General features: G+C 36.2%; 1 protein-coding gene across 3 annotated transcripts in view; it reads left to right on the forward strand.

The window, feature by feature from the left end:
• LOC117290424 overlaps positions 1-4,821 on the forward strand; it is a 39,240-nt gene extending 34,419 nt beyond the window's left edge. For all 3 annotated transcript variants that reach the window (XM_033771824.1, XM_033771826.1, XM_033771825.1), the window contains 3 exons: positions 394-555; positions 1,334-1,470; positions 2,302-4,821. In XM_033771824.1, the coding sequence (XP_033627715.1) occupies positions 394-555; positions 1,334-1,470; positions 2,302-2,332 (330 nt within the window). In that variant the 3' untranslated portion in view covers positions 2,333-4,821. The remainder of the gene's footprint in view (positions 1-393; positions 556-1,333; positions 1,471-2,301) is intronic.
• The last annotated feature ends 13,900 nt before the right edge of the window (positions 4,822-18,721 follow it).

Below are 18,721 nucleotides of genomic sequence, written 5' to 3' on the forward strand. Positions count from 1 at the left end.
TGGCTGTGTGACAAGGCCCGAGCTGAAGGCGAGGGCCTTTTGCACGGACACGACCCTGCAATGTTTTAAAACACCGGTTTAAAAACGAGTTACTACTCTTTTTGTACGATTCATAAATGCCCTCATTTTAAAAAGCCAAATAATATCACAATTAAAGACAATGTCAGACTGTTTCTTTTGCCAATTTTCAAAAACTTTTGTAGAATGTTTTGTGCCCAATGGGATGCCCAAATTCGACCGGCGAAAATTTGAAAATTTGAAAATTCGAAAATTTGATGCGCGCTTACTTGATGTTACACGATCATTCTTACATCATGGTGTGTTTCAGCTCCTATTTTAAGGGTCCACTCACAGGCCTGACATTTATCATTACTTTGTATTATTAATCTGTAGACAAACCAACTGGCTGTGGTACGTCAAGAGAGGGATAGCATCGCTGAGCAGCTGATGATGACAGAGACCAACGCTAAGCAGACTCCATCCTCTCACCATCTCGTTAACGAAGCCCTGGAGGATGGGCTGCCACTCTGGGAGGCACTCAAGTCTTCATCGAAGGTATACAGGGCATTCTGGGCTCTATTTCATAGAGCTGCGTTATAGTATGCTTACCAGAATAAGGGTACCAGCCGAAATACGATGTCACAAGTGTAATTTGTGACTGATAGCTCGCTCCTTTTTGCTTAGCAGAAATATTTCATGCTTAAGCAGCTGTTTTGTTATATAAGGCCCTGGCCCAATTTCATGGCTTTGTTTCCCGCTGAATTCGGCGCCTACGATCACCATTCTTCGCTTGATATGTGTTTGGAATTTCTGTGCTTGTTGTGGAAGCGAACAGTTCCTAGTAACGTGACTAAAGAAGTATGTAACGGAGATGGACTGGCATCCTGGCATCATTCGTTTTTATGGGGTGTCGTGGCCGAGCGGATAAGCGCACCCAACTCAAGCTCTGGTGTTTCTGTTTAGCAGAGGGTGGGATTGAATCCCGGTCGAGACACTTGTGTCCCTGAGCAAGACACTTTACTGTAATTGTTTCTCTCCACCCAGGAGTAAATGGGTACCTGTGAGGGCAGAGATGGTTCTTGTGGTTGGTTTAGCTTGGTGCGCTACATATTTGGCGGCACAGGCTCTACACTCCCCAGGGAGCTGAGATGGTTTAAGGAATGAAATGGCACAGTGATCAGGGTAATAATGTTGGAAGCGCTTTGAGACATGGTGTATTAAACGTTATATTGAAGCCGAATACTATTAATGCCAAGGAAACTAACACCGCACTGATGAGCACTATTGGTTTGGGACAGACTTTACTTTACCTTTGATTTCTTTGACTGTACAGACAGAGATCCTAGAGGTTCTCCAAGAGGAGTTGGAAGAAGCCGGTCGACAGAAGGAGTACCTAGACCAGCTCTACACCCTGATGCTGGAGAGGGCTCCAGACCTCCTAGAGGACCTGGAAGTAGACTTTGATGCCAGGTCAGTTAAACTTCCCCCAGGCCTGGGCCCATTATTGCGTATACCACGTTCACACAGCTCTGCGATCTCCAATCAAAATGACGATCACCCCGATCTCAAAGAGTTATCAAGATAATGCAGCTTCCCGACCTATTAGGAGATCCCGCCCCGACCAACCTATGCTCATTCAGTTGTGTTAAAAGATGTTCTGAATAAATTCAACATTTTCTGCAAACTGTCAATTAAATAAAATACCTCCCATGATTTGTTGCTTTATTTTCAACAAATTTGACACAATCTTTTAAACATTTGTGTATTCCTTGTTACTAACTGAAGCTATCTGTTTTTGCTTTGCATTTATGTCTTTCTCATAGAGTTATATATAAGAAATAGAGGGCGCACTGGCCTATGTACGCGCCCCGGCATGCGCGCAGGCGGCCATTTTCTAAGTTGACAAAACAGCCATCTCACAGCGTGTGTTTGTACGGCCATTTTGTAAGTTGAACCAACGTGTATTTCATATTGAACGCGCAAACAGAATGGCGCGCTTGTCATCTTGCGGTCCCGTCGCATTTGTGCAAGCACCATCACCAGTGCGCCCTCTAGTTCTTATATATAACTCTATGGTCTTTCTACAGTTTTACAACCTCGGCTGGCAAAATCTTGGGCTACGACGTTGTGAAAGGAAGGTCTATTGGCAACATAAATACATGCGATCTTCTTTTTTATCCATTTTAAACGGAACCAAACTGAGGCTGGAAGTTCGAATTGTTCTTGTTCCCGTCTGTTGGATGATCTTCTAGTGATATGCACTGCATATAAAAGGTCTTGTTTGTCTCTTTTTTTTTGCAGTGAATTATCGGACAATGAGGAATTCTGCTAGGGATGAGCATTCTGCTAGCAAGAGAATGTTCTACTAGCATACTTCACGACAGTGCAATGGGACATCAGTAAACCACGCTGTACTTTCAAGTAAGATCAAACAATAATTATGCATTCTTCTGTAAAAAATAAAATTTGCTAATCGCATAATATTATTTTCAGAAATTTTAAATATATATATTTTTTTTACAAAGACTTATACTTTTATATCATGTACTGTAAATTTTACGAATATAGCCAAATTTGTATTATACATGTATCAGTGTTTTTATTTAGGTGTTGAATCATTGTGATCAAATATTACATTGTGTGAGAGCAGCTCAATGTTTGTGAACAAATGAAGTATTTCCGTTGGGAACACTCAAAATGTTTCGTTGGGAACACTTTAATTGTACTGTGAGAGAACACTTCAGTTTTGGTTGGGAACACTTCAAATGTTCTGTTGGGGAACACTCCAGTTCTGTTGGGAACACTTCAAGTTGGGAAACACTTAAGTTCTATGGGAACACTTGGAATATTCTGTTGGGAACACTTGAATTGTTCTGTTGGAGAACACTTCAAATGTTATGTTTGAGAACACTTCAGTTTTGGGAACACTTCAAATATTATGTTGGAGAACACTTCAGTTCTTTTGGGAACACTTCAAATATTATGTTGGAGAACACTTCAGTTCTTTTGGGAACACTTCAAATATTATGTTGGAGAACACTTCAGTTCTTTTGGGAACACTTCAAATATTATGTTGGAGAACACTTCAGTTCTTTTGGGAACACTTCAAATATTATGTTGGAGAACACTTCAGTTCTTTTGGGAACACTTCAAATATTATGTTGGAGAACACTTCAGTTGTTTTGGGAACACTTCAAATATTATTATGGAGAACACTTCAGTTCTTTTGGGAACACTTCAAATATTATTATGGAGAACACTTCAGTTCTTTTGGGAACACTTCAAATGTTATGTTGGAGAACATTACAAATATTATTATGGAGAACACTTCAGTTGTTTTGGGAACACTTCAAATGTTCTGTTGGGGAACACTTCATCTCTGTTGGGAACACTTTGTTCCGTTTGGAACACCTGCAATGTTTCAGTGGAAACACATCGTCAAATATATTTTTTTGAATGGGAGCAGGTCAGAGTCTGTAAACATTTTAAATGTGTTGTTGGGAACACTTGAATTGTTTGGCTGTCAACACTTGAATGTTGAATTGGGTACTCAAAATTCAAACATCCATACGCAACCTTTGAATGTTCTGTGGGAATCAGTTGGAAATGTTCCATTAAGGAAAGTTTGGACAAGTTGGAATAAGAACTTGAAAGTTCTTATTAGGGACATGTCAGTTCTAATGATTTATATGATGCTATTAATGGAACAGTAAGTAGTTTGTACTAGGTCTATATTTTGTGGCAGTGGTTTTTTTTAACGAATGTTCATGGTTGTTGAACCCCCAGAATTTTGACAGTAAAAGGTTTTTAGGGGCTCTTCAGAATAACCAATGTTTAAAAGCTCTGATCTTTTTCCTTTGTTCTTTTTAAAATTGACTTACTGTTTAATAAACCTCTTACGTTGATGAACATAGTAATGCCTCAAATAGCAATTTGAGTTCTCTCAGCTCAAGAGTTTTCAATGGGTTCCAGAAAGCAAATTTTGGGGATTAAAAACCGTCGAGCAAATACTTGCCATGTCCCCATTGGGAGTGGGTATCGGAATTTCAAAGACAGTTCTATTATTTGAATTGAAAACTGATTTTAGATTATTCAGTTTTGACCCACCCTCAAATTTTTAGAGATTGATTATTATGCATGGCCCCCTTTAACATCGCCACTTTCAAATGCAAAACAAGTGATATCTATTGACTAGCTGTCACGTTATCTATTGATTAGCTGTCACGTTATCTATTGATTAGCTGTCACGTTATCTATTGATTAGCTGTCACGTTATCTATTGATTAGCTGTCACGTTATCTATTGATTAGCTGTCACGTTATCTATTGATTAGCTGTCACGTTATCTATTGATTAGCTGTCACGTTATCTATTGATTAGCTGTCACGTTATCTATTGATTAGCTGTCACGTTATCTATTGATTAGCTGTCACGTTTTCATTGAATCGGAGTTTACTGTGCTATGGTGCGTTTATACTGAGATAAACAGGATTAAAAGTAAAGTAAGTTAACAAAAAATTATGCTGCAGATTACAGTCGTCCGTTTTCAATCTGCCTTTGTACTTGTTTAGCGGTCAATAAGTTTATGAAGTTGTACTTAATTGGGCAGTATTAAGCACTGTATACTAGGTATTTTATTTGAATGATTGAAAACAACCCCCTTGCGTATTCAAATTTAAGTGGTTATTTATGACTCAACAAGTCGGTGTACCAGAAATAACACAAATCTGTTTGAGTATAATTGTGAAAATATTTTTGAAGATATGCAAAGAATTGATTATTATGTGAATGTGGAAATAAATGTTTTATTGATTGATTGATTGATTGATTGATTGATTGATGATTTTATTGATTGACTATTGAGATATGCAAATAATTGATTATTATAAAACTGCTGGACTTACCCCTTTTTTTATTTACGGCTCAAATTTGATAAAATGCTGGACTTGTACCCCTTGCGATTTCTTTCAGTTTTTAGGCCCAAATTTGATAAAACTGCTAGTCTAATACCCCTTGTGATGTTTTCAAATTGTGTACATATTTTCAGGCAAAATTTGACAAGTACACAAGGCTATATATAGCCTTGTGACTTTTTCGCTCGAAAAAAAATCACAAGGCTCTTTTCGCTACAGCCTTGTGAATTTTTTCGAGCAAAAAGTTCACAAGGCTATAATAGCCTTATGATTTTTTTTCAAGCGAATAATTTACAAGGCTAGAGCCTAATTATTTTTTATCGAACGCAAAGTTCATAAGATACAGCCATATGATAAGATCATAGCCATATGATTCTTTTTCGAGCGAAAAGTTCACAAGGCCTTGTGAGTTTTTTCAAACGAAAAATTCATAAGGCCTATGGTTTTGTGTTTTTTTTTGCGAAAAGTTCACAAGGCCTTATTATTTTTTTTTCAAACGAAAAGTTCACGAGCCTTATGGTTTTTGGGGGTTTTGTTTTGCGAAAAGTTCACAAGGTTATAGCCGTATTATTTTTTTTTCAAGCGAAAAGTTCACATGGCTATAGCTTTATTATTTTTTTTTTCAAGCGAAAAGTTCACAAGGCCTTATGGTTTTGGGTTTTTTTTTACGAAAAGTTCACAAGGCTATAGCTGTATTATTTTTTTTTCAAGCGAAAAGTTCACAAGGCCTTATGGTTTTTGGGGTTTTTGTTTGCGAAAAGTTCACAAGGCGTTAGAAAAAAATCATAGCCTTGTAAACTTTTCGCTTGACAAAAAAATCATCAGGCTTTTTTCGAACTTTTCGTCGAAAAAAATCGTAAGGCTATATATAGCCTTGTGAACCTTCCGCTCCAAAAACAATCATACCTTGTGAACTTTTCACTCGAAAAAAAATCACAAGGCTTTAAAAGTATAGCCTTGTGAACTCTTGCTCGAAAAAAAATCACAAGACTAGGCCTATATATATAGCCTTGTGAACTTTTCGCTCGAAAAAAAAATAGCCTTGTGAACTTTTCGCTCAAAAATAAATAGCCCTGTGAACTTTTCGCTCGAAAAAAGTCATAAGGCTTTATTTGTTAAAAATGTTGGACTTTACCCCTTATAGTTTTTCAAGTTTTGCCTCAACTTTCAAGTAAAAATAGAAAATAACAACTCCCTCATTGTTGCTTCAAATAATTATTGGCTTCTGTTCAATAAAAAGGCTTCAGAAAAGCCTACTGCATCATGAAGAGCACAACATCGCACCTTAAAAACAAAATAGGCAAAAGTTGATAACTGCTGGCCTCACCCCCTATGATTCTTTCAAATTTCGGCCAATAAAAGGATGCCGTTCGTACTACGTCACGCACATGGATTGCACATCGAGCAAGGCATGTTGGGGAAAAAATGGCGCGGCGAGATCGATCACCCCTTGGAACGAGGTTTATGCACCCCTTTACTCCCCGCGGCCATTTTCTTTCTGAGCGCGGGCATCGTGTGTTTAGCTCCACGTGTGTGGTGAAAAAGCAGATTTTCTGCCACATTTTACATCGAAAACCGACATCAAAATTCAACAACTTCCACGATAATAACTGCACGGATGTTCATAGAATCTTCTTAATCAGGTAAGTGATTCATGTGTTGATGCAAAAGAGGAAATTTTACGGGGTTTCTAATTCTAAAACAAGATTGTCTTGTCTTGTGTTAAAATTGATTAAACCACTGAATTCTCGCTTAATATAAGTGAGGAAAATATTGTTAGGGGCGGACATTTTCGTTGAAACATTGACCCACATCGATTTGGCTGATGAATTCTAACGCTGTGCACTACACGTTTTTTTGTTTCTTTAATTCCTTCAATGCAAGTGTTATTTATAGTAAAATCACAGTGCGCACATTGGCCCTATATAGGACTCTTCTGTACACAGATACAGAGTCCTAACTATTAAGGTCCGTTTCTGGGGCAGAACAATTTCAAAGCTTCATAACTCAAATCTTACCTACAACAAGCCACTAATTTCAACAGATTCACATTCCATGGCGGGGAAACTTTTCCCTAACACCGTATCTTGACTGCACAGCAGCTCTAATAAAGTGGGCCCTGGACGTCACTGTAGTATAGTACGAAAGTGTAAGGCCGCCAGGGCTAGGCGCACATATTTTTCTTTGAATTGTTTTCTTGTGTGTTGGGAATTAGATTTGACGACATGAAGTACTGTACATGTCATGTATATGTGGAGCCAATTTAAAGGCCCCTGAACATGCCGTCCTGAAGTAAAATTTTCCAATGCCTTATATACTTTCTATATCCCCTCATTATGTATGAACACTAATTTACATCCATACTCTAAATATAATTTTGTTCTTTTTTAGGGTTTGTGGAATCTGACTGTTTCCCTTTCATCAGAAGTGTATGCCGCCTCTCCCTGCATCTTAGCAGTCTTTTCAGCCACAACAGCAGTCAGTGAGTTGAAAGCCTCAACCGTTTTGTAAGGCAACCAAAATGTATATTTCTATTACTAGATGTAGGGCCATAATAATGTATACCAACACATTTGCCAAAAATTCTCTCATACATTTTTTTCCTCCTATAACCCACATTATTTATGACTCCTTCTTTTTTGTTGGGGCTCGGAAGAATCAGTTTCTATTAAAATTTCTATTAAAAACTTTCATTTAGGTCAGCTCTTCTTCTTCTCGATGAAATGTTCATACTTTTCCCTCAAGAGCCAAACATCCTGCTTGTATTTCAGGCTAAGCATTTTCAATTCGATACTAAACTACCCTTGAGGTCATTACCTAATACTGTGAATTTGCATTTTTTTGAGTTTTGCAACTGATTGTACATGTAGTTCACCAAAAGGAACGATAACACTGTATTTCTGTACTTGCAAACATGGAATTACTGTTCATAAATAATATGTAACTCTACCCCCCCCCCCCCCAAGGATTTTGGAAAACAAAATTAGCTTTATAATTTTGAATGCATCCTGTTAAATAAATAGCAGTACACTTTGTCTGATCGTTCTGATTATAAATTTTGAGTAGTCCAAGGCAGGGTTTACTTGATAGTTACTCCAAAAGTTAATTACCATGAAAGCGTTAGAGCACTGGTCATGTTGATGTAAAACAATGTTGTTGGAAAAAACACCCTTTGAAGTAAAAAGTAGTTTTTGGGAAAGTGGTAATTTTGTTTTCACCCCAAAAAAATTGAATCTGAGAAAGGCTTCCTCATGCATCTGAAAGCACACAATTTCATGCATGGAATGTGGGGTTTTCTTTTATAATTTGTTTTCAACTTTGATGACCATTCGAGCCAAAACTTCCATTGGTTTGTTATTTATGCATTTATTGAGGCACACCAATGAAAGGAGACTGTTGTTTGATAATTACCAAAAGTATCCCCAACCTTAATTATTTTCTAAAAGTTATTTTTAATTAGTTCATCAACACCAAGAAGGCATCAAAGTTATAAGCTGTTCATAGAACAATAATTGTCAAAATATTAGGATTCATCAGAAAATAATAAGCAAACCAGACTAGATTGTTTATTTGAATTTTCAAGACTTTATTTGAACAAACTTTAAATGTCTTCCAAAGAAAGAAAACAATAACACTCGATTAGTGCATCCACACTGTTAGACATTACCCCCGACCACCCCAACCTCAAGAACTTGATTCTGACTATGTTGTATGTTATGTTCCTTAATGTTTTAATTAAAATAATTTTTGTTTTTGTGGGTGCTTTTGCACTCCCATTGCTTCCTTGCTATTCATTTTGATAGTTGCTTAAACTGATGGTTGGAAATATGCCAGTTGATGTATAATTACTTTTTGAAAACCTAATTGAAATTATTACAAAATGTCTTTTGTTTGCGCCACAACTCAAAAATTGTATTTGTAAAATTAAATACAGCTTTCAATTCATACTTGTTTTTATTAAAAGTATTGAAAATGTGTATAGTTTCAAAATTAAACTTAAACCCCCAAAATATCCGAGAAGAAATATCAGCTGGCAAATGACAACCATAGCTAAGAAATATAAATGATCAACCAAGGAAGAAATGTAACCCGTTTTATCCAAAAGGAGTCCACATGGCTAACAAAAAAACTAGTCTCATGAATTAACTATTTGGTTTCTGCAAACTTGCAAAATATTTTTTTTTTGTGCTTTTTCTTCATCTTACAAGAACTCAGAATATTTACAGAATCAAAGCGTTTTTTGTTTCTTTTAAAACAAATCTAATTAAATTTGACTCCTTTATGGTTTACAGGCTGCATTTCTTACTAATAAAGAAGGTACAACATTGGTATTCATATACTGCATATACATGTAGAGTGCACAAATTTTGACACAAAAAACGTTATCTCAAACTTGCAGTGTTTTCAAAACAAATTTCTTTATTTATTGTTTAACTCAATACAGTTTTTACATCAAGTGGACATGTAGATGAATGTTTACTTGCATGCTTACCAAAAATGAAGGTAATGTTCACTAAATTCCTGCATTAAATTTATAGCGTACAATAGCGTAACTACCAATGTTGTATCTTCTGTAAAGGCCGCATCTTATAGCTTGTTCTGTGACTTTATAATCTCAATCTTGGAAAGTTTTTGAAGTCCACAAAGGGACACAGAGAACCAAAAATTACTAAGTGTTTTTGTCAAAAGTACAAACATTGACTATGAGTTTCTACTCAAAAAATTACTAAGTACAAACAATGGCTAGTGATTTGGTCAAAAAAAGACTAAGTCCACAATAGGACACAGAAAGTCAATAATACCTAAGTGTTTTTGTCAAAAAAAGTTACTAAGTCCAAAAAAAGACTAAGTACAAAAATTGACTCTGAGTTTCTGCTCAAAAAACTACTAAGTACAAACAATGGCTAGTGATTTGGTCAAAAAAAGACTAAGTCCACAATAGGACACAGAAAGTCAATAATACCTAAGTGTTTTTGTCAAAAAAATTACTAAGTCCAAAAAAAGACTAAGTACAAAAATTGACTCTGAGTTTCTGCTCAAAAAACTACTAAGTACAAACATTGACTAGTGATTTGATCAAAAAGTCCACAATAGGACTCCATTTTATTGTTATTTAAAGTCACAACAAGCTATAAGACGATACCTTTAATAAGGGGCTGCATTCCATTTTGATGTACCTAGCAATATAATCTTATGGTAATTTGAATTTGACGCCTTGTATAAGTGTCATTTGCAAATTTCTAGTCGATTACATTGTTGGTGTACATTACTATGGGATACAGTCTCTTCTGCACCCCTATAGGGGGTGCACTTGGTTGATCATGATTTTAATAATAGGGGGGGTAGGGCCAAACTTTTTACGCAGTTAATTTCGAACCGTACAACGGCACGAGAAATATTTTTGGCTGACTTAGTCTATATAAAAGAGGCAATTTTTAAGGGATTTTTTAAATATTTTTTAAGCACCACTGAACTGTAGAAGCAGCAGAGTTGCGCAAACGTGTGTGCCAGTTGGTGTGGCCAACTACTATCTAGAAAGTGAAGCGACTTAATGATCTAAGTATTAATGGAAGGAAAGCATTTTAATAAGTTAAATCAAGTTAATGTTTCATTGATAGTCTGTTTTACCAAAGTCCTGCCTTACATGATTGACAAACTAAAAAGATTGTTTTTAAAAATTCCGAAGCAAAAAACAAACTAAAGATTTTTTTTTCAAAGTCCAAAACAAAAGTCGGAAGTTGCCTGTTAAAATATTTGATGAATCTGTATGAAGTGTACCATCGGACGTCTCCCCCTGTTCGGGCAAACACGTCGCTAAGTTCTTGGAGTAAAGTTTCAAGTTTGAATTTTGGTTGAAGTGTAAAAGGATGCTTCCACTCCGTCATTAATTGAGTCCTGTACCATCAAAATAATGAAGACTTCAACCCAGATGATGATGCGCTGATCAGAGAAACAAGATTCCAACATGGCGGCTGAACTTGAACAATTTTGTGAGTTTTTGTGATATACACAAAAAACATAACTAAAATACGCATGTCCTTTTCAATATTAACAGCATACTCAGGAATGTATTGGTTTCACTTGCATTAGAAGTACTACACTTCTTCATAAATTTTGTTTAAAATCAATCATAAGTTTTGGATTTGTTAAAACATCGCAACATTTTAACAGTGTGTGTGATTACACGTTCAAACAGAGTCACATTTCAAAGTCAATAGTGAGGTTGTACACAAACATCAGATTTGCATCTTCATTGCATTGAGTATCATTACCGGAGATATTGTAGATGACATTGGGTTTACGGAGGATAACTAGACTGAGAAAAAAAACTCTTAAAAAAAAACCTAACCTATCTCTAAACAAATTCTAAACTCCTAAGTACAACAAAGTTTCAAATCCTACGGAACTACAAATTGCTGATGAAGTCCCAATAAAGTATTGAACATCTAAGATCAACAACTACTCCTACTGATTAACTTCATGTAAACCTGCAAACCAACAACTGCATGCTAATGATTTTCGCACCAATTTTAAATGACAATGTTTTTGCATAAAAATGAGTCTGACGTCGATGTCGGAAAATTAAGGTTTTATCAGTGACGATAAGATCCCAAGTACAACAAAGTTTTAAATCCTACGGAACTACAAATTGCTGATGAAGTCCCAATAAAGTATTGAACATCTAGGATCAACAACTACTCCTACTGATTAACTTCATGTAAATCTGCAAACCAACCACTGCTTACTAACGATTTCGTTCCAATGATAAACTACAATGTTTTTGCATAAAAATGAGTATGACGTTGATGTCGGAATATTAAGGTTTTATCAGTGACGATAAGATTGCTGATAACTTGGTGTATTTTCCATCTAGAAAGACACCTGTGATTCTGCAAACAGTGCATGACTAAAGTAACAAAGTAACGTCTTATTTAGAATACCTATTCCTGTTGTGTCTTTTTGGCATAATATTCATATCAAAATCAATCTAACAAGCGAATTGAGAAATAACTAATTTAGTTATTTATTTAATAATTCTACACTTATACTGGACTAGTGTGTATGCTTCCTATAACTACCTAGCCATGTGACAAATTACTGTTTGTTCTGAGGTTATTTAACTGAATAAGTCTACACTAATACTGCTAATACGCTAATAAACACCTAGTTTGGTCCATTGTACACTTCGCAGTAGTAAATGTTGAGACATTCTCATGTTCACCATAACAAAATTATTAAAATAATTGATGGACATCGCACAAAATTTGTTTTGTTTCAAAGAGATCTGAACTAAAACAAAATACAATTGTTATACTGACAAAAAACTAGTAGGTTGCATTTGTTCCAAACAGTTCTACGGGTTTAATATCTTAAACTTGCCTACTCTTTTTAGAACCTGTCAAAATATTAATGACCAAGTGTCTCTGTCACTTTAACAGCCTAAATAACGTACACTTCAACCCAGATGATGATGTGCTGATCAGAGAAACAAGATTGCAACATTGCAGCTGAACAGATTTTGTGAGTTTTTGTAAATCGCCTGAGTGTCGTCAACATGTTCAGCTGGAAAAGGGTTAACCAGTTGTAAAAACTGTTCACAGTTATCAATAATAATACCCTGAAGGATTGAAAACACCTACTGCAGCTAAATTACTACGTTTATGAAAAATGTATACAAATCATGCACACCACAGTGGCAGTATTTGTTAAAAAAGCAATGTCTATTGATCAACATCATTTGTAAATCATTTCCTCAACTGATTGTCTTTAACACACCTACTGTAGAATCTGTCATAAAGCTGACCACTCAAAACCTACAATGAACAACGTAGTGAATTGGTCACTAGAATAGACTAATAGTTAACGTCATAGACTGAATATTGTCAACCAGTTCAACAGGGGTTTAACTAAATCTCAACACTATTCTAACTTACGAAGGAGTGTACATACAACCTTCTAAGCTACGATGTTTCTTCTATAAAGGACCCTGTTAACTTCCTACACAATCCCAATGTCATCTTTGATATCTCCTTTTGATACAGTCAAAACTTCTTAACACAAGTGAAACCAATGTAAAAGCCTGAGTACCTGATTGAAATGTGAATAGCCATGTTCAGAATCTTGTATCTCCGACCCTCGCACCAACATCTGGGTAGAAGTCTCCGTCATCCGTCAAGTTCAGAGGCTCCCTCAGATCAGAAGAGGATGTCTAGTGTAGAGAAGTTGCTCAAAAAGTAGACCCGTTTACACAGGAACAGTATAGAGAGACGGGTACCAACTTAGGATAACAAAATGATCAGGTAAAAAATGTGCAAAAAAGTGCAATGGTCCTCAGTCCTTGACACTTTTGATACAGGCCGCCAAAGACTTCAACAGGCAACTAAATCCTTTCTTTCTCGGGTTTTTTGTTGTTGTCGGAGATCGAGAAGTTGAAATAGTTTGTCAATCATATAAGGTAGGACACCGGTAAGACAGACTACCAGCGCCACATTAACAAGATTTCACTTAATAAAATGCTTACCCAACCATTAACTCTTGGATCATTAGGTCGCCACAAATTCCAGATAGTAGTAGGCCACACCAACCAGCACACACGTTTGCACAACTCTGCTGCTTCTACAGTTCAGTGGTGCTTTCTACAGCATTTAATGAATGGTAACCAATTAATGTAAGACATAATTTTTCAAATTATAAAAACAGCCAAGTACAACATTTACTATCCTTGAGTTGAATCTCTCGAATTAGATTTTTTTTTTTTTATCGGCTGATGCAAAAAAGAAAATCAATAAAATTTAGAACTGTTAATTATTACCATCGCAGCAATGCAAAGAAGGAAAAAACAACATGTTCAAATGAAGTTTGTGACTGTTTCGTAAAAAATATTGTAATTTTTTAATCAATTTGATTTCGAGTTTGGACAGGTGTGCATCACACTTATCCAAACATGTCGTGCCAAAAAGGAATAAATTTAGTTAAAATGATGACGTACTTGTATGTCATGAAGATTGGTCCCAAGAATACAACTTTAGGATGTGTTCCGCTTGCATTAATTGTATTGAGTGCAAGTTGTACTTGGCTTTACAATCATCAAAGTATCAATATAGAACCAGAGGCACTCCCACAATTTGAGTCACAAACAAATTTTACAGAAATTTTTTTTTTCCTAAACCGATTTAAGATATTCCAACCTGGGAAAATCTCGAAAGGAAGAGTTTTTAAAGCGAGCAAAGTTATAAAAGTAGTAGGGGAAAAAAAAAATGGCAAAGAGAGTTTTGAAAAAAGAAAATTAAAATTCTGTATTTTGGAAAGTAAAGTCAAATGTTCTATATAAAAAATATATGCATTTTGTTCGAAGTATTGTGAACTCGTTTCATGGGAATGTCTTGATAAAATGTATTAATTATTATTATTATTATTATTAAAGACACTGGACACTATTGGTACCTGTCAAAGACTAGTCTTCACAGTTGATGTATCTCAACATATGCATCAAATAACAAACCTGTGAAAATTTGAGCTCAATCGATCGTCGAAATTGCAAGATATTAATAAAAGAAAAAAAAACCTTGTCGCACCCTTGTCACACGAAGTTGTGTGCTTTCAGATGCTTGATTTCGAGACCTCAAATTCTAAATCTGAGGTCTCAAAATCAAATTCGTGGAAAATTACTTCTTTCTCGAACACTACGTCACTTCAGAGAGAGCTGTTTCTCACAATGTTTTATACTATCAACCTCTCCCCATAACTCGTTACCAAGAAAGGTTTTATGATAATAATTATTTTGAGTAATTACCATTAGTGTCCACTGCCTTTAAGACAATTTGTGTAAAATACACAACAAATATTATGCCTTGTTCGCTCTTTCAATCGATCAAACCACCCCAGGGGTAAGGGGAGGATCGATCAATAATAACAATTCATGAAGGTAAACAAAATTATTTTAGATACTTGTTTTTTGAAACTAGCTTTACAGCACGAGTTATTATACAAATAATGAATGCTTATGAGTGCAATGGTGCGAATATGTTCATGAGTTGAAAGATGGCATGTTCTATTCAACGAAGGGGAGCCAAGTTGAATGGAACATTCCATCTTTCAATGAATGAACAAATTTGCACCCTTGCAAGAATGAAAAACATCCATTATTTGTTTTATATAACATCGAAGTAGATCTTTGTCATTTTGATTGGAAGATACAACTTTCATAACATACAAAGCGTAGGCCTACAGTTTCTAATTGTGAAATTACACCCGTTTCTTTTGGGTAGGCCTGTTTGAAAATGAGCGTTCTGTACAGCCATTTTGGGACACACAGAAGCTGAATGCTAGTAATGTGCCTTGAAGTAACACTGCTGCGTTACCTAAGACACGTGCACGCGGAGATGTTTTTTGCTCAGCGTGCAATAGTACTTTTCGGATTGAACGAAAAATGCACGCTGAGTGACTTTAGCATGGAATAGTACTTTTAACACACGACGGACAATCCTCTAATCAAATGGCAAGGATCTGCCTGGGTGTTATATAACACAAACTAATGTAAGCAACACTGACAGTTTAAAAACACCTTTACCACAGTTCGACCATTTTGTCTGGTTCCCGTATACCGATCAAAACCCGCTTGAAACTCTCAAAGTTTGAAAAAAGGAACCAGACTTAATTTTGATGTCAAGCCTCATTTTGTTTCTTGAGACAATCTTGACGGCACTGTCAGTGATTAAGGATCCTGATCTTATGTAAGTACCAATACTGGGATGGATGCTTCCTCATCAGTAAGTCATCTCTCTGGCATCAGGTGGTCGTCGTTGTTGGTGGTGATTTCATCTCCTTGTTCCAGTGAGCTCTTGCCTTGAGTTCCTCTCAGTGTAGACCAATCCGAAGATGTTGATTCTCTTCAGGAGTACTCAATCTCTTGATGCCTGTAAATCAAAAAAATAAATGAAAAATCACTTTTACATAAAAAATGAATCTTTGACCCTAACAATCCTGGGGTCACATTCAAAAAGAGTTAGGACTGGTCCTAACTTAGGACCAGTCCCTGAAGATATTAAAAACTTAAGGCTAGTCCTAAGTTAGACAAGTAACTTGTCCTAACTTGAGATAAGATTAGTCTTTACTCTTTGTAAAGTCCACCGCAGATCCTTCAAGATCCAATTGCATGTTTTGTTTGTTTCTGTTTTGCGGATTGCTGCACTTGTAACCATATTGTACTTTACACACATGTCATGTAAACAGTGAATTTCTGCTTGTACTAATCCGCCTAAAGCACTGAAATCTGTCATTCAGTGACGCTCATGCCTCTTCAACAAGGTTACCCCTGATCACTAGGCCATTTATTTCATTCATAAAACCAACTCGGCTCCTTGGGGAACAAACTGCCTGTGGGGCCAATTATGTTCGCTAACCAAACAGGGCTGTGTCTCCAAAATTCACTTTGCATTTGCAGGAAGTATGAACCAGGCTTTAGAAGTGATTGACTTACTTGCATGATGGGCAGAAAAAGAAGACGGTTTGTCCTTCATCAGCTGATCGTGTTTGTCTGGTGTGGAAATGAAGTCCATCGTGACTGCACTTGGCACATGCCCTGTCAATCTGAAACCAGACCAGATACAAAAATGAAATTAAGAAGTGATGAAAACTAACCAAGCATTGAAAAAAAAAAAATTTGGTGATTAAACGCCTAAAAGGTAGGGCCGTAAGTTTGTTTTTTTGTCAATGACTAATGGACAAAATATATTATAGAAAGATGAAATAAAACTGAAATATTCAGCAAAATAGGTCTACTGGTTCTACTTGCTGAGAAAACAGAAAGAACAAAACCCTGTCACAGTAGCGATGAATCCATCCAAGGTAAAGATTTCGATACATCAACAAATTACGTTTGCTTTTTTCCCCCAAACATTTCACAAAAACTGGCCAGGGGTTTCCTTACGGGTGGCGAACCCTTTGTTGCACCTCTGTTTTGACAGGTAAAAAAATAAAACCTCTGAAATGAAACAAACCTATTTGTATAACAAAATAACAAAATATTTGGGGGGCCTTATTAAATTTTTCAAAATTTACCAAATGTCAACTTTTAATTTGAAGTGGCGCAATTTTATCAAACACAGTTAAAAAATTGGCCAGGGGTTTCCTTACGGGTGGCGAACCCTTTGTCACTGAAATTTTGCTCTTCTGTTTTAGAATTAAAAATATAAAACCAAATATTTGGGGGCTTGTTAAAAACTTACCTAATGATAAATCACCTTATATTAAGTGGCTCATTTTTCAGTAAATAAACACTGTTAAAAAATCGGCCTCCTCATCAATAAGACATCTCTCTGGCATCAGGTGGTCGTCGTTGTCGTCGACGTCGGTGGTGATTTCATCTCCTTGTTCCAGTGAGCTCTTGCCTTGAGTTCATCTCAGTGTAGACCGATCCGAAGATGTTGATTCTCTTCAGGAGTTCTCAATCTCTTGATGCCTGTCAATAAAAAAAAACAATAACAAATTACTTTTACATACAAAATTAACCTTGGACCCTAACCATCCTGGGGTCGATTTCACAAAGAGTTAGAAAGATGAAATAGAACAGTGAAAGTATCAGCAAAATAGGTCTACTGGTTTGACTTGCTGAGAAAACAGAAAGAAGCAAAACCCTGTCACAGTAGCGATGAATTCATCCGAGGTTAAGATTTTGATACATCAACAAATTACGTTTGCTTTTTTTCCCCCAAACATTTCACAAAAAATGGCCAGGGTTTTCCTTACGGGTGGCAAACCCTTTGTTGCTTCTCTGTTTTGACAGGTAAAAAATAAAACCTCTGAAATGAAACAAACCTATTTGTATAACAAAATAAAATATTTGGGGGGCCTATTAAATTTTTCAAAATTTACCAAATGTCAACTTTTAATTTGAAGTGGCGCAATTTTTAATCAAACACAGTTAAAAAATTGGCCAGGGGTTTCCTTACGGGTGGCGAACCCTTTGTCACTGAATTTTTGCTCTTCTGTTTTAGAGTTAAAATATAAAACCAAATATTTGGGGGCTTGTTAAAAACTTACCTAATGATAAATCACCTTATATGAAGTGGCTCATTTTTCAGTTAATAAACACTGTTAAAAAATCGGCCTCCTCATCAATAAGACATCTCTCTGGCATCAGGTGGTCGTCGTCGTCGTCGTCGGTGGTGATTTCATCTCCTTGTTCCAGTGAGCTCTTGCCTTGAGTTCATCTCAGTGTAGACCGATCCGAAGATGTTGATTCTCTTCAGGAGTTCTCAATCTCTTGATGCCTGTCAATCAAAAAAAACAATAACAAATTACTTTTACATAAAAAATGAACCTTGGACCCTAACCATCCTGGGGTCGATTTCACAAAGAGTTAGAAAGATGAAATAAAACAGTGAAAGTTTCAGCAAAATAGGTCTACTGGTTCGACTTGCTGAGAAAACAGAAAGAAGCAAAACCCTGTCACAGTAGCGATGAATCCATCCTTGGTAAAGATTTTGATACAACAAACGTTTCCCTTTTCCCCAAACATTAAAAAAAAATTGGCCAGGGGTTTCCTTACGGGTGGCGAACCCTTTGTCACCGATTTTTGCTCCCGTTTTCACAGGTAAAATATAAAACCTCTAAAATGAAACAAACCTATTTGTATAACAAAGTATTTGGTGGGCTTACGTTTTTTTTTTCAAAATTGAAGTGGCGCAATTTTCAATCAAACACAGTTAAAAAATTGGCCAGGGGTTTCCTTACGGGTGGCGAACCCTTTGTCACTGAATTTTTGCTCTTCTGTTTTAGAGTTAAAATATAAAACCAAATATTTGGGGG

The sequence above is a fragment of the Asterias rubens genome, chromosome 5 (assembly GCF_902459465.1).
Source record: "Asterias rubens chromosome 5, eAstRub1.3, whole genome shotgun sequence".
Taxonomy (NCBI): domain Eukaryota; kingdom Metazoa; phylum Echinodermata; class Asteroidea; order Forcipulatida; family Asteriidae; genus Asterias; species Asterias rubens.